This window comes from Epinephelus lanceolatus, chromosome 15 (assembly GCF_041903045.1).
Source record: "Epinephelus lanceolatus isolate andai-2023 chromosome 15, ASM4190304v1, whole genome shotgun sequence".
Classification (NCBI taxonomy): Eukaryota; Metazoa; Chordata; class Actinopteri; order Perciformes; family Serranidae; genus Epinephelus; species Epinephelus lanceolatus.
The window spans coordinates 28,261,044-28,279,477 of NC_135748.1; the positions used below are offsets into that span (position 1 = coordinate 28,261,044).

General features: G+C 41.4%; 1 protein-coding gene and 1 long non-coding RNA gene across 3 annotated transcripts in view; one reads left to right on the top strand and one right to left on the bottom strand.

Annotated features, from left to right (window-relative positions):
• Window positions 1-3,490, bottom strand: part of LOC117266724 (uncharacterized) — a 20,578-nt gene extending 17,088 nt beyond the window's left edge. The window contains exons 1-2 of the long non-coding RNA XR_004502517.2: window positions 3,340-3,490; window positions 2,669-2,764 (exon numbers count right to left, since the gene is read on the bottom strand). This is a non-coding gene — a long non-coding RNA (uncharacterized LOC117266724). The remainder of the gene's footprint in view (window positions 1-2,668; window positions 2,765-3,339) is intronic.
• On the top strand, window positions 2,764-18,201 carry lclat1 (lysocardiolipin acyltransferase 1). Of its 2 annotated transcripts, none has more exons than XM_078175102.1 (6): window positions 2,764-3,105; window positions 9,942-10,109; window positions 10,408-10,752; window positions 12,464-12,610; window positions 14,698-14,814; window positions 15,830-18,201. In XM_078175102.1, exons 3-6 carry the CDS (start codon window positions 10,635-10,637, stop codon window positions 16,354-16,356), a joined length of 909 nt encoding a protein of 302 aa, XP_078031228.1. In that variant the 5' UTR covers window positions 2,764-3,105; window positions 9,942-10,109; window positions 10,408-10,634; the 3' UTR covers window positions 16,357-18,201. The 2 variants fall into 2 exon arrangements, with proteins under 2 accessions (XP_078031228.1, XP_033497936.1); XM_033642045.2 differs by having other exon boundaries at window positions 10,554-10,752.
• Window positions 18,202-18,434: the final 233 nt, after the last annotated feature.

Consider the following 18,434-nt stretch of genomic DNA (forward strand, 5'->3'; position numbering starts at 1 on the left):
CAAAGCAAAGTTTTTCCGTTCCCCCTCTGAAGTGATGCGTTGACCCTTGAGAAGTTTATACTGACAAAGCTATACAGTTCACTCAGTCTCTCAGATAGAGTGCATGCCATAGGGAGCAGGTCATGGAAAAGTCTTGAGTTTGACTAAGTGCACTCTCTCTTTTACCCTGTCTGTCAGTCCGTCTCTACCTCACTCACCACACACACACACACTCACAGGAGAGTACATGCTCGGATACGCTCAGACACATTGACCAATCTACGCACACACACATCACTGAATGCTGAGGTAATTTGTAACAGTAGAACACCTCATAACTGTGGGTAAAAGAAACAAATGACACATGCGAGGATTTACACTACTTTAAAAGGCTATGTTGGGGGGGACGTGGTCGAGAAGTATATCATTGATACCATGCGTGAGATCTGAATGAGTTCTGACATATTATTAACACGGGGATTTTGGGGAAGAACACTAACATGAGCAGAGCCTCTCGTGCTCTGTAAAAGAGGATTAGTGAGCACAGAAACAGTCACAGAAATAGACATAACTTTCCAGTGGAAGTTCATTTCAGTGACGTCAAACCTGATTTAAATACATTTCTGCCCCTGCAGAGGTTAAACTTTTAAAAAAAAAATGAAGTAGGCTATTAGCTTAAGTCTGTTGAAACAGTGTGAAGCCCACTGGATATTTGCTCTTGAAACACTTCAATCAGAGGGCGTGAATGATGAACTCCTTCTCAGTGTAGTGCTGTAGGTTTGTCATGTTCATTGTTAACTTGTATTAATGATTACAAGAATGATATTTTGATTTGTTCATTGGATAAAGGACTTTTTAAAGTTCTCACCCAAACAAAATTTCAACCTTTTATCACACCAGATACTGACTGCTTTTTTTTGTTGTATCTGTGTTATGGCTGGAGTCATTACAGCTGCTAGAACAGTACTCAGGGTTTGGAAATCAAAAAAACCCCCAGAGATAAAAAAAAAAAAAAAAAATAGTTAAACTATTTGACAAAAACTGCCTCTTATGAATCTGTGCTGACTAGGATGACAAAACGTGCTCAATGACCAATCTGGGGGATTTTTGGAATTATTTTGCATTGTCTGGAGGCCTGGAAGTGTGATTTTTTTTTTGCTTTGTCTTGCCCTGCCAATTATGTTTTTATTTTTTTGTATTTATTCCTTTTTCTATATATATTATTATCACTGTTAATTTTAATATGTTCATTTATTCAAATTTATTTTTATTATATTGATTGTTTTTTGGCAGATTGAGACTGGTGCTGTACCCCCTCTAGTACGGATCTCTATGATCCTGTTTGTATTATTTTTGTGTCTCATTTGACATGTAGAACTGTCATATACCATCCTAACCCTATTTCAAAATTATATATATTAAAAAAATACATTTCTTAGAGTGGCCTTTTATCGTGACCATCCTTAGGCACACCTCTTAATGTCACACCTGTCAGGGGGATTGATTACCTTGGAAAAGGAGAGGCACTCACTTACACAGATTTTAACAAAAAAATTTACTGAGCACATTAAAAGTCTAAGATCTTTAAATTAAACTTGTGAAGAATTAGAGGTGTTACATTTACATTTTTGACCATTGTATAACGTCACGTTAAACTAAATTATGACGCTGTGATAGATTAAGTGTATTAATTGATGTTTTTTTAAATTAATAATAATAATATTAATGATACATTTTATATATAGGTGCCTTTCAAGACACTCAAGGTCACCTTGCAGGCAAAGATTAAGAAAATAACAAAAGACTGCAGGTGGATTTATCTCTAGGTACAATTTTGGGGTAGACCGACATGTTTTTTTTACTCAAGTATTGCCATTTTATGCTGCTTTATTCCTCTACTCCATTATAATTTGAAGGGGAATATTCTACTTTATACTCCATTTATTTATGTGACAGCTATAGAAGATACTTCACCTTAAAAAATGATTAATGGGGATAGTGGATAACACGTTTTCAGCATAAAAAACGTAAGTTTGTCACATGTTTTAATCATTTGACGATTTATTTTAAGAAGTTTGAGTGAAATTAATAAGTTAGAATACCACCAAATGACACAGCAACTTTTGGAAAATATTAAGTTGGTTCAACTTAATTAAGCTTTTTGAGGTCAAAGCAAATCATGTTGGTTGTACTAAACTGATTGAGTTAGTCAGAATATAAAAGAAGATGGGCTTAGTAATTCCAGAGTTGGAGCTACTTATAAACATGCATGCAAATTGTTACCTTAATTTTTCCAAGTTGAACCAGTGGATTCTTTTAAGAGTGGAATATGAGAATATGATTCAACATTACAGACTGAACTAACAAACAATACAAAGTATTTAGCAGCAGCTCCACCAGCTACAACACTGAAATGCTTTTAAGTGCATGACTTTTAATCATAATTGAGTATTTTCACATTGTGTTCTTAGTCGGCCTACTACATTGTTAAAGATAAATACTTCCTCCACCAGTGAAACTTGCTTTGCAGTGCATGCATGGAGTCTTTTGTTTGTTGTTGTCTTCCTCTTTCCCTTGGCACCTCCACCTCCGTATCATGAGTGCACGGTTATGGTTTCACTGGTGCCTAAAATATAACACATTCCTCCACTATACTCGCTATCAACATGTCAAATCTGCATGCATTCACCATGGCAAATGTTGCTCCACAAGATGTGTCTGCGGTTCACCGTCACCTCCTCGCTGGATGGAGTTTGCACAAACAGCACCCCCTGTCGGCGTCCGCCTGCAAGAACAGGTGAGAGGTAACAAGTTGAGAGGTCGTGTTAGCAAAGCGATAAGGCAGCTACACTTTGGCTGCAGTCATAGTAAGTACAGGCAGTTGGAGAAAGCGAAGTTGTTGTGTGATATTATCTCGCGGAAAGCAAACTGGCTGCGAAACAGTTACAACGGGCGTCAGCGTTGAGGACTAGCAATTAGCGCAGCCGTTGAAACGATTAGCTAACGTTAGCAAGCTGCTAGCTGGCTTGCTAAGTTGCTATGTCGCAACCAAGTGCTTGGACTTACCGGAGCTAACAGAACTAGCTCGCCTGGCTAAACTTTGACTCTGCAGGATAAAAACTAAAGGTGGGTATGTTGTTATCAGACAGTGTGCAGTATTTATTCGACACTCGTTAGTGCATTAGCCGGCGCTGTTAAAATAAGCAGGTAACGTCGGCTAACACGAGCTAGCTTCTGTTAAATGTGAGGATTTGCATGCTAAGTTAGCATTAGCCTAACCTGCATGACAGCAGGTGTTCTTCTCATTTTACCGGTTATACTTTAACGTTATAGTGTAACGTCAGGGACAGTGTAACTTACGGTGGAGAGCCACTAATTGAGTGTCCTTATTTTAATGGTGGCGTTAAGTTAACGTAGGTTATTAAATAATGTGTGCCCACCAAAGAGCACAAAGTGTCCTAACGGAAACTGTCATAACAGTAGCTACCCCATCACCCAGTCCATTATGTCTCCACATCATCTCACCTTTGTTTGTCTATAAGGTCGCCCTTATTTGCATTTAAGGCTGGGTAATTATTCACGAAGCTACACGCTAACCAAAGGGACGATTATTGGCAGACAAAGCATAGTACATGTCGTTTGTGTAACCATTCAGCTTCAAGTTAAACGTTGTCTAACCCGTGTTGTCTCTCTGGTTAAAGTCCTGTTGCACTGGCTGTTTTCTTTGCCCCACCCTGGGATCATGGAAAATGTGTGCATGCAAGATAATTAGCAAGTTACTGGTCTTGATTAGACTGCATAAACGAGGCGTGGTTTAGTCCATGCATTCAAATGCGTGTGGATTTAATATCAGAAAATACCCTGTGTTATTACATCAATTATTATGATAGATTGGAAAGGATCATGAAGCAGCCACTGACATGCACCTTGCTCCCGAGCTCATTACTCATCCACTGAGCCCTAAACCCCAGCCAGGTCAAGCACACATACTCAGACACTCAAAAATAGGTCTCAGGTAATTAAAATTTCTTCCTTATGTAATGGAAAGTCTTATTTACACTGAGATAATTGCCAGATTTGTTGGTGGCAGAAGCTTTATTGCATTTGCTTCTCCACCTGTGTGCAGTTTATATGCATGCACAGCACATACTGTGCATTCCAGTACCCATGCTACAATACTATATAGTATGCCAGAAATAAATTTAGTATATGTCAAATGCAATATGCCAAAAATACCAGGATGTTCTACTACATTCTGTCCAATTTCGCAGTATGCAACCCTGCATGCTTCTCTGGCTATTCTGACCCACAATCCTCTGAACAGCGGACGATAAGTCACATCAACTGAGCTGCAAACAGGTGTCGCAATGACAGATGACATGCATTCAAGTAACTTAACTAAGTTACTCATAAATCTTACAAACAACAAAAGGACATAACTATAAAAATTTCAATGAAAGAGAAATGCAGATGTAATTTCACTGGCGCAAATCTACAGTCTGTGCAGTTATAACTTTAAAGTTAAACTACATGCATTGCAAAGTAACAACAGCAAATGTCTCTGGCAAATTTGGTCAGTAGCATTTGTTTTTATGTCCAAGATAATGCATATAAAAGCAAGAGGGTCAAAGTTAAGGGCGTAATGTTATGAGAAAGTAGTATGTCCTGATGGTGTTCATACTGCATGCAACAGCACATACTTTTTAAGGACAGCTGCAGTACTTACTAAAAGTCAAAAGCAAAAGTATGCGATTCAGAATGCACTCACACTGACCTGACCGTAGGGCTGCTTGAAAGTGGTTGGACATTGACAGGGAGAACTTACTCAAAAAAAAAAAAAAAGATTTTCCACTAGGGCTGCAACCAGCCTAACAATCATTTTCATTGCCGTTTAATCCATCAGTTATTTTCTTGATCTATTGATTAGCTGTTTGGTCTATAAAATGACATAAAATGGCAAAATGTTGATCCCAAAGCCCAAAACAATGTCCTCAAATGCCTTGTTTTGTCCACAACCAAAAGATCTTCAGTTTACTGTATTTGGTAGTAAAGAAACCGAAAATTTTGACACTTAAGAATCAGAGAAATTTTCCTTTTTTAAAAAAAAATTATTTAAAGATATTGATGGATTACCAAATTAGTTCGCGATAAATTGAATAGTTGACAGCAGGGTTGGAAATTAACTTTTTTGTTCATCTATCACCGTGGCAGGTGGATTCCAAAATCTACCAGCCATTCAATAAACAATCATTGATTTTTTTGGCTGGTAAATGAAGCAAATCTAGCAGCCACTCATGTTTTACCAGGATTTCATTGGTGGCTGGTGGCTGTTGCTAATTTTCAACCCTGGTTGACAACTAATTGCTTAATCACTGCAGCTCTTTTTTCCACTATGTCCAATTCGACCCAAGTATCCACAGAGATTGTCGAGCTTTTCCAGCTCATTATGACCTCCAGTTGTCCGGCTGAAAAACGATGTGTCCCCTAAGTGTTAGTGTGTTTCACTCCTCCTCCCAATAGTGCTTCCTTTTCCACTCACACAGTGAAAGAACCTGGTTGCTCTTGGCATGAGTGATGACTGCTGATTGAGGCATTATGGGGTTGTTATGCCATGTTTGATATTGACCAGGTGTTTTCTTGATGCGTTTGATACGTTTGTTAAAAGGTAATGTTGGATTTCTGTTAAATTTTGTAACTGGTGAAAGAAAACCAAACCCTACATCTGAGTTTTCAATGTTTTGGGGTCTTGTATCTCTTAAGTACCTTCTACTGTGGTTGTTAAATAGAGCTGCACTATTTGCAATTAATTTTACGGCATTATCTATTTCATTCTTCCCCTCTCTGTCTTTTCCTCTCTGTCTGTCTCTTAACACACACACACACACACACACACACACACCACTTAAGCTTATTGTTTAGCCTAGACATGCTTGACCTCTTAACTCTGCTCCTCTCTGCTGGGATGTCTGGTCTTGGCTTAAAGTAAGGAATGCAAAATGACTGCCAGAGAATTCAGACTTGGACTATGAAGAGTATGCTTTGTATTGCCTGTGGCGGTGTGTTTGGGGAAGTGCTTTCGGGATCATAGCTACGGTATCATGGTTAAATAAATGTTAAACTGACCCAAATGGACGGCACTAAATCAAACCACAAGTGGTGCTCGCTTTGGAGTATGAAAACAAAAGTGTTTCCGTGGATGCCTTACATAAATAGTGCCATGTCCCAGGTGTTCACGCCAGGCGGAAGAAAAACATGTTTATTTAACACTTTAATGTCCATAATTCCGTTCACTTATCACATCGCCACTCCAGGTGTGTCAGGCCTTTTTGCCGTATGTATGAATAGAGCTCATCTGCTTGTTCCAGGAGCCACCCAGGGGTGTGTTTTTTTCTGTGTGCAGGGACACCGCCTAATTGTGCTGAGCAAGCGTTGTTGTCTCCCCTCTCTTGTGCCTCACATTTTCCGTCGTTAAAACCAGCAACCCTTAAACCCTTATTGCCAGCATAATCATGCATGCGAACACACTTACATCTTTTAAATGCACCTTCAGCCACTTTGGTTGCTGCCGTGAGACTTGCTGCGTCATGGTGCCGCAGAGGGTGTTAACGAGGGCAAGATGATGGGAGTGTTGGGGGAAGGTAGTCTGAACTAAAGGCTTGTGCAATCATAACAGTAATTGAGGTGGAAAGTGTGAGCCGCAGTTCATATAAGCAAAGAAAACACCTGCTGGATGAAATGGCTCCCCTTTAGCATCAGCTTAGACTCTCTGCGTCAGCAAGGCCAGGGTCTAATCAAATCAAGACTCAGTGTATTTCCCCTTTTGACCTCAACCTCAGAGGACTTGCTGGTAATTGCCTTTCTCTAGTGCTAAATTTAAGATTAGTTAATCTTATTGTGTGTTTAGGTTAAGGTTTTCTGAGCATGCATGCAGTGTGTCAGCAGTGTGCTGCTTCTTATTTATATAGTCACTCAGACCACAAGATGCAACTTACATGAATAGACACTTTCACTATCGAATCAAGTTTATTAACATAGCCCTTCATCACAAGTGTACCAGCAAGTAGCACGTGCAGCACATCAAAACATTTGACATTTAATTGATTTTCTTAAGGCCAATTTAAACCTTTTTTAAAGCAGCCATTTTGAGTTGTCATAGTAGAAAAAGCACAGGTGTTATTAGTTGCACTAACGATGGCTTGAACAATGTTGTATTCAAGTGTTCAGTGAGAGTGACAGTGAGCCAGTGTGCACAGTCCCAGCTCTCTGTAATCAAAGCAGCTAAATGGAATTTATCAGTCATTAATTGATTACTTTCACGTGCGCTTCTCCTGTTGTGACTTCTTGTACTGATCTTACTTATATTGTTACTCTATTAGGCACTGAAGCACTTAACTCATTCGTTCATCCATTTCATTTCCATAACCGCTTATCCTGTCAGGGTTCGCGCGGGTGCTCAAGCCTATCCCAGCTGACACTGGGCGAGAGGCAGGGTACACCCTGGACAGGTCACCAGACTATCACAGGGCTGACACATAGAGACAGATAACCATTCACGCTCACATTCACACCTACGGACAGTTTAAAGTCACCAATTAACCTGCATGTCTTTGGACTGTGGGAGGAAGCTGGAGTACTTGGAGAAAACCCACGCTGACATGGGGAGAACATGCAAACTCTGCACAACTCTGTTCGAAAGAGGAACCCTCTTGCTAACCACTACACCACCACACTGCCCCTTAAACTCTTTATATCTTGTATATTTTGAATTTTTTGACTGATATTTAATACTCTACTGTTTTAAACTGCGCCCAGTGTATGACCCTGACCCGGGGAACTCATCTGGTTGTTACTGGTTTGTGAATGTTAATTGTTGTTACTGTAGTTTGTGTCACTGTACATGAGGCATTCTGTGGCACAAGAATTTCCTTAGTGATAAATAAGTCTATTGAATTTAAGTGAAAAGTCAAAAAATGTCTTTGCTTAGTAGCTACTTGGATGTTTTTTTAAAGGCCCTATGCACCAACATATGTAATCAAAATCACTCTGGTAACTTAGACCTCTTCTCAGATTTGGTGGTGCCATACTAGGACAAATTACATAACACCAAAGTCCATTTATGAATAAGATATAACAAAACAGGTGTAGCAAAATGAACAGAAGAGAGATAGAGATTCTAGTAAAGCACACCGTCCTGAGACAAGGTCTAATCAGTCAAAATAAGTGAAAACACCTGTGTGTATGTACTGTATAAGGACATGTTCCACAAGTGTAACATAACCACTGGAAGCTGAAGTGGTCACCATTGATGTCACTGAAATGACGAGGCATGTGCAGACTTATCTGATATGTCATGGCCAATTGAAGGTCCTATTACTTGGTTTTAAGTTTCACAAGGATTACAGGCGCAGATCACTTCCCTCAGGGACCGAATGACCATGTGGTATTTCGGCTAAGGTGCAGCTACTGTTACAAACATGCTTAACAGTGCTGCTTGTACAGTAAATGGTTTCCATTTATCTGGGGCGTACATATGTGTTTCTATTTCAAACCAGTCACTACATCAGCTGTTTTCAAAACTGCACAGTAATGCTTACAACTGCGATTGATAATTAGTGTACAGGCTCCATAAATCAAAAGGGTAATTATCAAACTAAGAATGTAATCAAATCTTTAATGGCTTTATCAAAGCATGATCAAATTTAAGCTTATCAGTTCAATTGCAGCCTCAATAGTGTGTTATCATGTAATTTTTTCCATTAGTTCCACTCCTCATATCGGGCTCCATGGCACAATGATTACAGTCATAGCTTCAGGTGCTGGTGTGCTCTCTCCTGCCACAGAAGTAGATCATTTTTATTTTATTGTGGAGACAGGAGTCCTTTGTGAAGTGTTACCACAAGCACTTTTTTAAAATTTAAATGACCACAGCTAGTTTACAGTCAGAACTGGAATCAGACAGTGTTGCACATGCGTTGCGTGTGCACAGGCATCAGTTTTAGAGACAATAGCGAAGCAAATTAAGTTGCGCTTAAAATTCAAGCTCATATGAAACACAAACTATAAGAAGAATTTTGTTTTGTTACTGTAATAAAGCTTGAAACTTTATTTTATGTCTAATTTTTATAATTAAGCTGATGTATAACTGCGTAGTGTCTTACACAGAATATAAGGTGACTAAAAATGGCAACCATATTTTCAGTTTCAGCAGCCGAAAGCTGATGCCTGGTTGGTGGCCTGCCAGCCATTTTTAAAAGTTAATGTTGAGCCCTGTTATGGAGAAGATACCGTGTTTTGTCCTGCTTTTTAATCTTCAATATTGGTTGCATTAGCCTAATACACCCACAGATCTTGAAGGAACAGCTAATAGAGTGTGGCAAAATAGCACAGTTCAGGACAATACAATGGTATGGCAACATGTAATACATATTGTCTCATGGTATTGCCTACACTAGCTGGTTATAGCATGTTATATGAACTTAATTGTGCAAATGGTAATGCAGCCACTGTTAAATTTTAGTTGTTACCAAGATTTGAAAGCTTCAGTGAACATAGGCGGGATATTTTACCACCAATTCTTTATGTTGCTCAAACTTTATGCCCCTGTATAGACTGAATTGTTTTTGAAGCCACAGCCACATTTGATTTAGTGACCATGCACCTACAATTTGTTAGCAACAGTCAGAAAGGTTCCCCTATTTACATTCCACACTAGGAATGTCTGCCCTGGATTTTCCACTGTTTGTGGGAAAATATGTCCGAAGAACAACAGAACAGCACTCTGTGCTATTGATGAGACTGTCGATAATCTCATTTGTTTCATGTTACAGAGTCGCTTCTCTTGAGATATTTTCCAGAGTGGAATAAATTCCATAAATGTCATCATTTTTATTCTTAGTACAGCAACATCAGCTCACGCTTTGATTTATATTCAGGTTAATCTTGTCTCCTTCACCTCTCCGCAGATGGCTGTGTCGGTGCGGGGCCTGTACTTCGTGGTGACCCTGTTTTTGGGTAGCTTCTTTGGAAGTATCTATATGCTGGGTCCAGTTTTGCCGCTCATGATGCTGTCCCCTGCTTGGTACCGCTGGATCACCGATCGCATCGTCGCTATCTGGCTCACCCTGCCTGTGGTGTGTACACCAGCTTAGCCTTAACTTAGCCTACTTCTGTACGTGCCAGATGGTCTTACGTTACCTGTGTTTGACACAGTCACGATAGCCTGCGTCATCTCAGCCTTATTTATGCCTCCTCTGTGTAATCAGATTTTATTTTTTATCAGGAGTGAACTTCATTTATTTAAATTGCTCTTGAGAACAATTATGCAAATCTTGTTTACTGTGACCGCATGAATTGACAGCATTATTTATTTATTTTCCTCTCACGCTTCTCTCTCTTTAAAATTTATCTCACCACCTTTCCTCTTCCCAGCCCCTCCTCTCTTCCTCTACATCCTTTTTCAATGATCATCCTAATCTCCCTTTGATCATCCACCTCTCTATCTTGCTGTCTCTCACTCCCCTTTCCTTTCTTTCCTCTTCATCCTCTCTCCGTCCCTGTGTCTCTCCCCTCTGCAGTCGTTACTGGAGCTGGTATTTGGGGTGAAGGTGGTGATAACAGGTGATGGCTTCATTCCGGGGGAGCGAAGTGTGATCATCATGAACCACCGTACCCGTCTGGACTGGATGTTCCTTTGGTGCTGTCTGCTCAGGTACAGCTACCTGCGTCTGGAGAAGATCTGCCTCAAGGCTGCCCTGAAGGCTGTGCCTGGCTTTGGTGGGTATGCAGCGGGTGCTCACCTCTTTGGTGTACACACAGACACACACTTGCACACCTTTGCATACCATAATATAATCTGTGCTTCGCACAGCACTTCTGCAGAAACATCATTACATCATTGCAATGCAGTTCACTTTTAGAGGAGGAGAGACAGCTGCATCTAAATATAAAAGAGGAACAGCACAATGCAAATTCAGAGCAGTAGAATGCCATGAAAATGATCCGTAAGGGCACATGCTGTTTCTGTTACCACTTGGAAAACAAAGTCAGGTGCTGGGTGCTACTTTTGTGCCTACTCTGTGCCAACTTTAAAGAAATGGGAGGTAGGTTGGGCTTGACATTGCTAAGGGACCATAACCTGCACTGTATCATAGCCTACTTATTAAAAATCCCGAGTTCGGAGCCCATCTTCCTCTAAGTGTTGTTTTTTAAGTGTGTATCAGGCCTAAAATATTGTCTGCCCCTTACTAAAATGATCACCGTCTCTGCCATATTTACCACGGACTGATATTTACACTACCTGCTGTGATGGTTGTTCCTCGTCACTTGACATGCGGTGCTGCATCCCAGAAATTTAATGTAGTTTATCTCAGGAAGCAGCGGTCGCTCCCTAAAAAAGAAACATAGGCGCTTGGGAATGCTTGGACGGCACTTGGGACATCTACATTGTCGTCAATGGATTGTAGAGCACAAAAACGTGGCATGTGTACTCGCCCTTATTTAGCCTGCCATTATGATATAAATGGGGTTGACAAAACATTAGAAACGCCTGTCAGTATAACGCAGTACAGTTCAACAGCACCACAAGCCGCAGCATCTGAATTAACCATACAGTGTGTAGGTTTTAGCTAAGTGTGGTTTATGAACTGGTAACTGAGTCATCATGAAATTGAATACATTTCCCAGCTTTAATCCTGTGTCCCAGTGTTACTTTATTTCTCGTGACATGCAAAACATACGTCAAAAGATCAATCAGTGTTGGAGTATTTTTACATAAAAATCCCCATCCTTTTGTTTTCTGTAAAACCAGATGCCAGAAACCAGAAAAAGGGTTTAAAAATGCTGATGACTCATCCTGCGCTCAGGAGCAGTTACAACACTTCACCCAATCAAACGAGACTAGCTAGCCACAGCAGTCATATTGCAACTGCACTTCACTGTTTGTGGGTTGTAGTTAACAGGGCAAGATGGCGAGAGATAGGAAGAGACGTGTGTCTGGAAATCAGTAGGCAAAACCTTTTGTTTTTCAAAACAATGCGGTGGAGGTCGAATTCAGTCATCTCTCCCTTGTCGTCCTCCTGATCTAACAACGAGGGAGGTGTGCGTGGAGCCAACAGTCCTCTCAGCGACAAACTCCGCTGTAGCTCTGCATCATGCTAAACTGGAAGCCACGCCCACTTTTACTTCTTGTAACTGTACACAGCTGAAATATTCTGTTTCACTGGGACAGGAGCTAAAAACACTCTCACTTCCAGTTTCACTGGGACTTTAACATTACCAAAGAAAGTGCATTTTTTTCCTGTTAGAAAATGCTGGTTTGACTGTAATGATATCTTGACATAATATGTTTCAGAGCATAGGTACTCTGATGGAAAAAGCCCAATATCATTTGATTTACTTGGGAAACATAGGCTCTCTCTGCTTTGAAAAGTCAGTTGCACGAGACGTAATCGATTACACATGTAAAGACGTAGTATGTATTTTCCAGGCTGGGCAATGCAGGTGGCCTGCTTCGTCTTCATCCAGCGTCGTTGGGAAGCGGACAAGAAGCACTTGGAGAACATGCTCGACTACTTCTGTGACATCAGAGAGCCCCTGCAGCTGCTCCTGTTCCCAGAGGGCACAGACCTCACCGGTAAGAAAGTAACAATGCAACATTCCTTCCATTCATCGCGTTCAATTTGCCTGCAATTCAGTTGTCGTTCCCAGAATACAGTACCCACCCACCAACCAGCTCCCAGCTCCCAGCATACCCCTACACCTGTCTAACACCTTTGCACTGACACTCTTATGCAAACACAGTTTCCAAGTGATAAGGCATGGCGAAATCCCCTGACACACACCCCACACAGTCATTTCTGCAGGAATGCTCTGATCTTTAAATCCGAGCAACAGCGACACCAGTGTCTAAAGCCCTTTCAGACCACGGCTAAGCCAATCAAAGTCCCGAGTAGCTTTACTGGGGGAAGCTTAACTTCTCAGTACATATCATGATGTCATGAGGGGGTCCAGTGAAGTTACATCATAATTGGCCGGCAGATTTAGGGCTTTAAGGATCGTTTCACTTTCGGTGTTGTGTTTGCGCCTGTTCATGTGTGTGGCTGAATGCGCACACATGTCTGCATTTAAGCCTCTTAAACCTCGTGGCTTAATTTGATGCAAGCAAGGGGACGTATGCCGCATGTTCTGACGTCTTATGCGGAAGTTGTCCTGTGCTTTACTCCTGCCATACATTAAGATCTCCATCAGGTCCAGAGTGCTCTTAAGCCCTTATAGACATTTCCATAACCCCTTTTGAAGCTTGTAGAGCTTGAGCGAATTGAATGAAAGATTTTATTAGAATGAAAAATCACAGATTTCCCCCTCTGGATGAGCACAGACTGATTGACAGAGGACTGTTCATGGCCCTTTTGTCCTACAAGTGGGTCTGAAGGAGCTCCTTGTTACATAATATGACTGATGAGTCATGATATAGTTTACATGTCCCTGCAACAAGTTCCTGGGGAATGTTTGGTTAATAAACAATCATCTTTCCTGTGTTTATTTCCCCCTGTGGTTTTTACAAATGGGTCACTGGTGAATGCGGTCATATCCCGTAACCAACATTAGGATTGTTTAACTGCTATTTTTATAATAGCATACTTTATCTCAGTATCTCTTGTCAACCAATATCTTATTTTTTAATAAAGATACTTTATATGCAGTAAGTAGTTTTTCACAATTATGTACATTTAGTGATTTTTTTCAGAGTGGAAATTACATTGAAAGCTACTAATTAAGCAGCTGTTTAAGTCCTCATGAAACGGAAGTCAGAGCATATTTAACTTCTGTACTGTGACGTATTCCCCAGTGAAACAGAATATTTGAGAGCTTTGCAGTTAGGAGAAGGATTTAAATCACATCCTTTGCATCTGATCGGATTGCTTGAAAGCAGGTGGGCTTAGTGTTTAATGCAATATGGAGCTACCACAGAGTACACTGCTGAGTGGATGGTCAGCTCCACACACACACACCTCTCTGTTGGATCAGTAGGAGGGTGAGGGAGAGATGAATAAATTAGACCTCCGCCACATTGTTGTGGAAATGAAGAACAAAGGTTTTGCCTACTTATATCCAAACACATCTCTTCCTCTCTCTCTTCATATTACTGTATTAGTTAGTACGTATTATGACCTACAAGCAGTTAAGTGCGGTTTTGAAAGGCTGCTGTGGCCAGATTGGATGAACTTTTGTAAACGCTGGACACAGTGCAGGATGAGTCATCGAACATTTGAAACATATTTCCTGGTTTTACAAAAAGAGAAAAGACAGGGATTTTGATGTAAAATACTCTGATACTGGTTTCTTTCTTACATATATTGGGCATATAACACGAGATAATTAAAAGTCAGAATGAATCCAAATGGACAACAGATACTGCTGGCTTGTTAAGTTATTAAAATTACTTTAAATTACCTTACATTGGATGTAAAAATAATGCATGTAATAATTGTACTGTAATATAAAATTAGAATAACATGATCAGTCTAATGCAGGTGAAAAATAAACATATATATGACTCTCTCATTACCTGCAAAAATATGTTTATATACCCACAGTTTATCACTCCGCAGTCAACACAGTTTCCACATCCAACATATGAAACATGATTTACAAGTTAATGCTTTGTAATTTGTTAATTGAAATTGCCAGAGGTTTATAGTTTATCTGTATCTCTTCCAGAAAACACAAGAGCAAAGAGCGATGCTTTTGCTGTCCAGAACAACCTGCCGAAATTCGAGTACGTGCTGCATCCCCGCAGCACTGGATTCACCTTCATTGTGGACAGACTACGAAAAGGTCAGCTGTGATCCACGTCAGCCGTTTGTGAAATCATGAAATGTCTACAATAAGCATGACAATGATCTGCACATAATAACAGTGTTATCGTTAGCTGGCAGTCAAACAGCAGCGTTTTTGGTGCTGGGCATTATGTGGTCACACAGATAATAAGTGGGACACACTGCCAAGTCATCACGATGGAAATATTTTATCAGCAAAACCAAGGGGTGATGACATCACGGTGATCATAGTTAATCCACTGACGTTGTTTGTGGGAGAGGGATCATACCTGTGATTCTTCAGAGTCTCAGACCTATGTTTCATCCTAATGCCAGCCATTACAGCACCCCAGAGATTCTCATGTTTCCCTATGAGCTAATTCTGGCACTCCTCCAGAGTTCTTAAATACCACCTCTGGCTCTGCCGTCTCATCCCCCACCTGCCCCGGGTGCTGAGCATGGCACTAACTCTCCAAGCAGGTGTTATGAATCAGTGTGATGTCATCAGACTTAGCTAATTCTCCTTTCCCTCTCCGGGCACCACTGACTGACATGCTGTGCATGTTGCCTTTGTCCAAGTCCACCGTGCCCCTCTCAGCTCTATTTTTACAATGGTAGAACTGAGCTCTGCAGGAGCAGGCGCTGGCAGGTGTCATCCTGTCCACTTGATATTTCATTCAGCGCTATCCGTGTGTTGTAAGGGTACAGCAGATCAGCCACGATGGTATGGAGCTCATGGTAGGTTTGAAGGCAGAGAGGGAATGAAGCTCTAAGCCCCTGAATAATTAGAAGTACATGTGTAATGGAGTTAAGAGCTGGGATTTTGAAGGGTGCATAAAACAGTGTGAATGTGGAGAAGGGATAAAATTAATTCTCCCCACAGCACCATGTCTTTACTGTAAGCTAATTTGAGTGTTTGAGTATTTAACACGGCTTTTTTGTACTTTTTCAGTCTAGTTAAATGTCCTGTTTTGATTATTAGATTGTTATATCAGCAGGTATTATTGCTTTCATCATTTAAACTCTTTTTCTAGGAGACAACCTGGATGCCGTCCATGACATTACAGTTGCATACCCCAAGAACATCCCGCAAACAGAGCGCCACCTCATCCTGGGTCTCTTTCCCCGCGAGATCCACTTCCACGTCCGCCGCTACCCAGTGGCTTCACTGCCATCCCCCTCTGCTGAGCTGGAGTCTTGGTGTCGAGAGCGCTGGGCCGAGAAGGAGAGCCGTCTGCGTGACTTCTACTCAGCCCAGCCCCGCGGCTTTGATAGGGAAGGTGTCGCACGCGTGCCGCCTTGTAAGACGGAGCTGCGAGTGACTCTGATCAAAGCCGCCTCGCTGCTGTACTGGAGCAGCTTCATAGCTCTGTGTTTCACCGGCCTGTGGCTGTGGGCTCCGTTCAGGCTCTACTGCCTGGTCATGATTGGAGTGTTCATGGCCCAGCAGAAGCTTATTGGAGGGCTGGAGCTGCTGGAGCTGTCCTGCCATCGATACTGGAAGTCCATGGCTGCCGGCGGGGATGAGAAAAGTAAAGTGCTGGATGGGAAGATGCAGTGAGGATGGAAGACAGGGTTGACTGGACAATGATATGCTTCTATCAACGCTCAGCAAGGACACTGAGGACTCAGCTGTCTTGGCCTGTTCAGTCCAGAGGGCAAGAGGATCCTTCTGAGGGACCCGATGCTCCATGCCTTAGAAAGGGAGTCATGAGTTCACTTCCTGACGGTATGCATGGCTTCAGTGGAGAGAGCTTACCTTTCTGTTGAAGAATCAAAACAGGAATGTTATTTACATGTATCCGTGTTGGATTCAAGGAATTCACCACACGTAGTGCGTCACTTGCCCTTTTTATGTCTCCTTGTATGAGCTTGCTGTCGGTGCATTTTACCAGTTTATGTTGGTGGTGTTTATTGTAGCCGTTTGTTCAGAACCTCAGCGTGGACATGTGTCATGAAACAATGCTGTTAGTATTTGTTACACTGTTGCCATGTCATTGAAACTGGTTTTATTGTATGCTGTGTTACCCTTGGTAACAGTGTCATAAACGATGGAGCAGAGCCATAGTACAGACCACCTGTACATATGATGACTTGACTCTAACCAATATTCAAATCAGCACTGTAGTCAGACTGATGGGACTATTTGAATGAATCAGTCTCCATTTGTCGTTTCTAGAGAGGAAATAAAAGGACAATATAATTCCCAGAGAATTACTAAGGAATATACAGGTATATATGTGTACCATTGTTTACCTTTTATCGGGTATATTTACCTTTTTATACCAATGGGAAACGAACCTTTCCCAGTTAGTCCTTAGAGATACCTTGTGTGATGATGTTGTCATTGTATAGGTCTCGAAACATAAACTATGTTATTCCATGTTTGCTCAAATAACTTTTGCACATAAAAGCCAAAGGTGAGAAAAGCAGACGTGATTTTTAAAAAAGTAACCCGCCAGAATGTCTTTGTTAGGAAAGGGTAGCTTCAAACACCGCCGGCCAAGGTTACCCACAGCTACGCTGAGGTAACACTCGTAATCACCAACTCGTCAAGATCAAAAGGTCTGACTCTTATATCTGTAGACGCAGATGAGCTTTGTGCCCTTTCTGGGAATGAAGGGATGCCTGGTAGAGGCAGAACGTGGGTGGTGCTGGGGTGGAAGAATGTCCTGTTGGGACAACATTACCCCTCGATGTGCAGGGTGGCATAGAGGACCAGACTTGGAGTGGAAAACTGGCCATGAACTCAACCTAATCCAAAAAAGCCCTGTAATGCCCACCTCTGCCTGTGTCCCTCTCTAGAGGACTGGCATTGATGCGCCTGCTAAACTCAATTAGCAAATGACAGCTGAGAAAGCTGCTCCAATTGTGCCAAAAAAGGACAGAAATTGAAACAAGATTGGAGTAGCGCTTCAGCCACACTTTTAGCCACTGACTCTCCTTGCCACTCATTACAAACCATGTTAATTCTGTGCGTCAGGAAACACTTGTCTTGGGACAGCGCTGTAACACTGTGCGATGTGAGATCTACATGACCACTTCAACCCTGTTTTTTGGGAAAATGTCTGCAGCATCTTTTTTTGTTTATGTGAATCTGCAGCTCCTGTAGTTTAACTGTAAAAGGGGCTGTTCTCCAGTCACTGTGATCTAGCTGGGTTAACAGTTTTATCATCAGCATGTAGTAGTTTACCAGATATGGTACTATATTTGCTCCTCAATCCTGAACCAGCCAAACTATCCATGTATTCACCTGTGCTGTTTTTTTTTTTTGTTGTTATTGTTGCTCATTTTACAATCACCTGCTGATGCTGGACCTCTTTCAAAGTCACTGTCCTCAGGTAAACAAGAGCCAGTCTCTTACAGGAGGAAATATATATCTAAATAAATATACTATATCAACTCATTCACGTCTCCAGCAGTTGTTCTTTTAAGCTTCAACATAGGAAGTGTTGAACGTACATTCCAGGTGACGTTATTACATTACGCAGGAATCATGACAGTGGATTTTGTTTTTCATTCATCACTCCACTCGTGTAGAACATTTCCATTGCACTGACATTTTGCCCGTGCATTGTCTCGACAGCCCTTTAATCTAGAATGTACTTTAACAATCGCCACACTGCAGCGGGTGAGTCA

Bases quoted from the DNA above. Each gene is read 5' to 3' on its own strand.
- lclat1 (XM_033642045.2), top strand. From the start codon at position 9,942: ATGGCTGTGTCGGTGCGGGGCCTGTACTTCGTGGTGACCCTGTTTTTG. The intron at 10,753-12,463 runs GTGGGTATGCAG...TGTATTTTCCAG, and splicing joins GAAGGCTGTGCCTGGCTTTG to GCTGGGCAATGCAGGTGGCC. The intron at 14,815-15,829 runs GTCAGCTGTGAT...CTCTTTTTCTAG, and splicing joins TGTGGACAGACTACGAAAAG to GAGACAACCTGGATGCCGTC.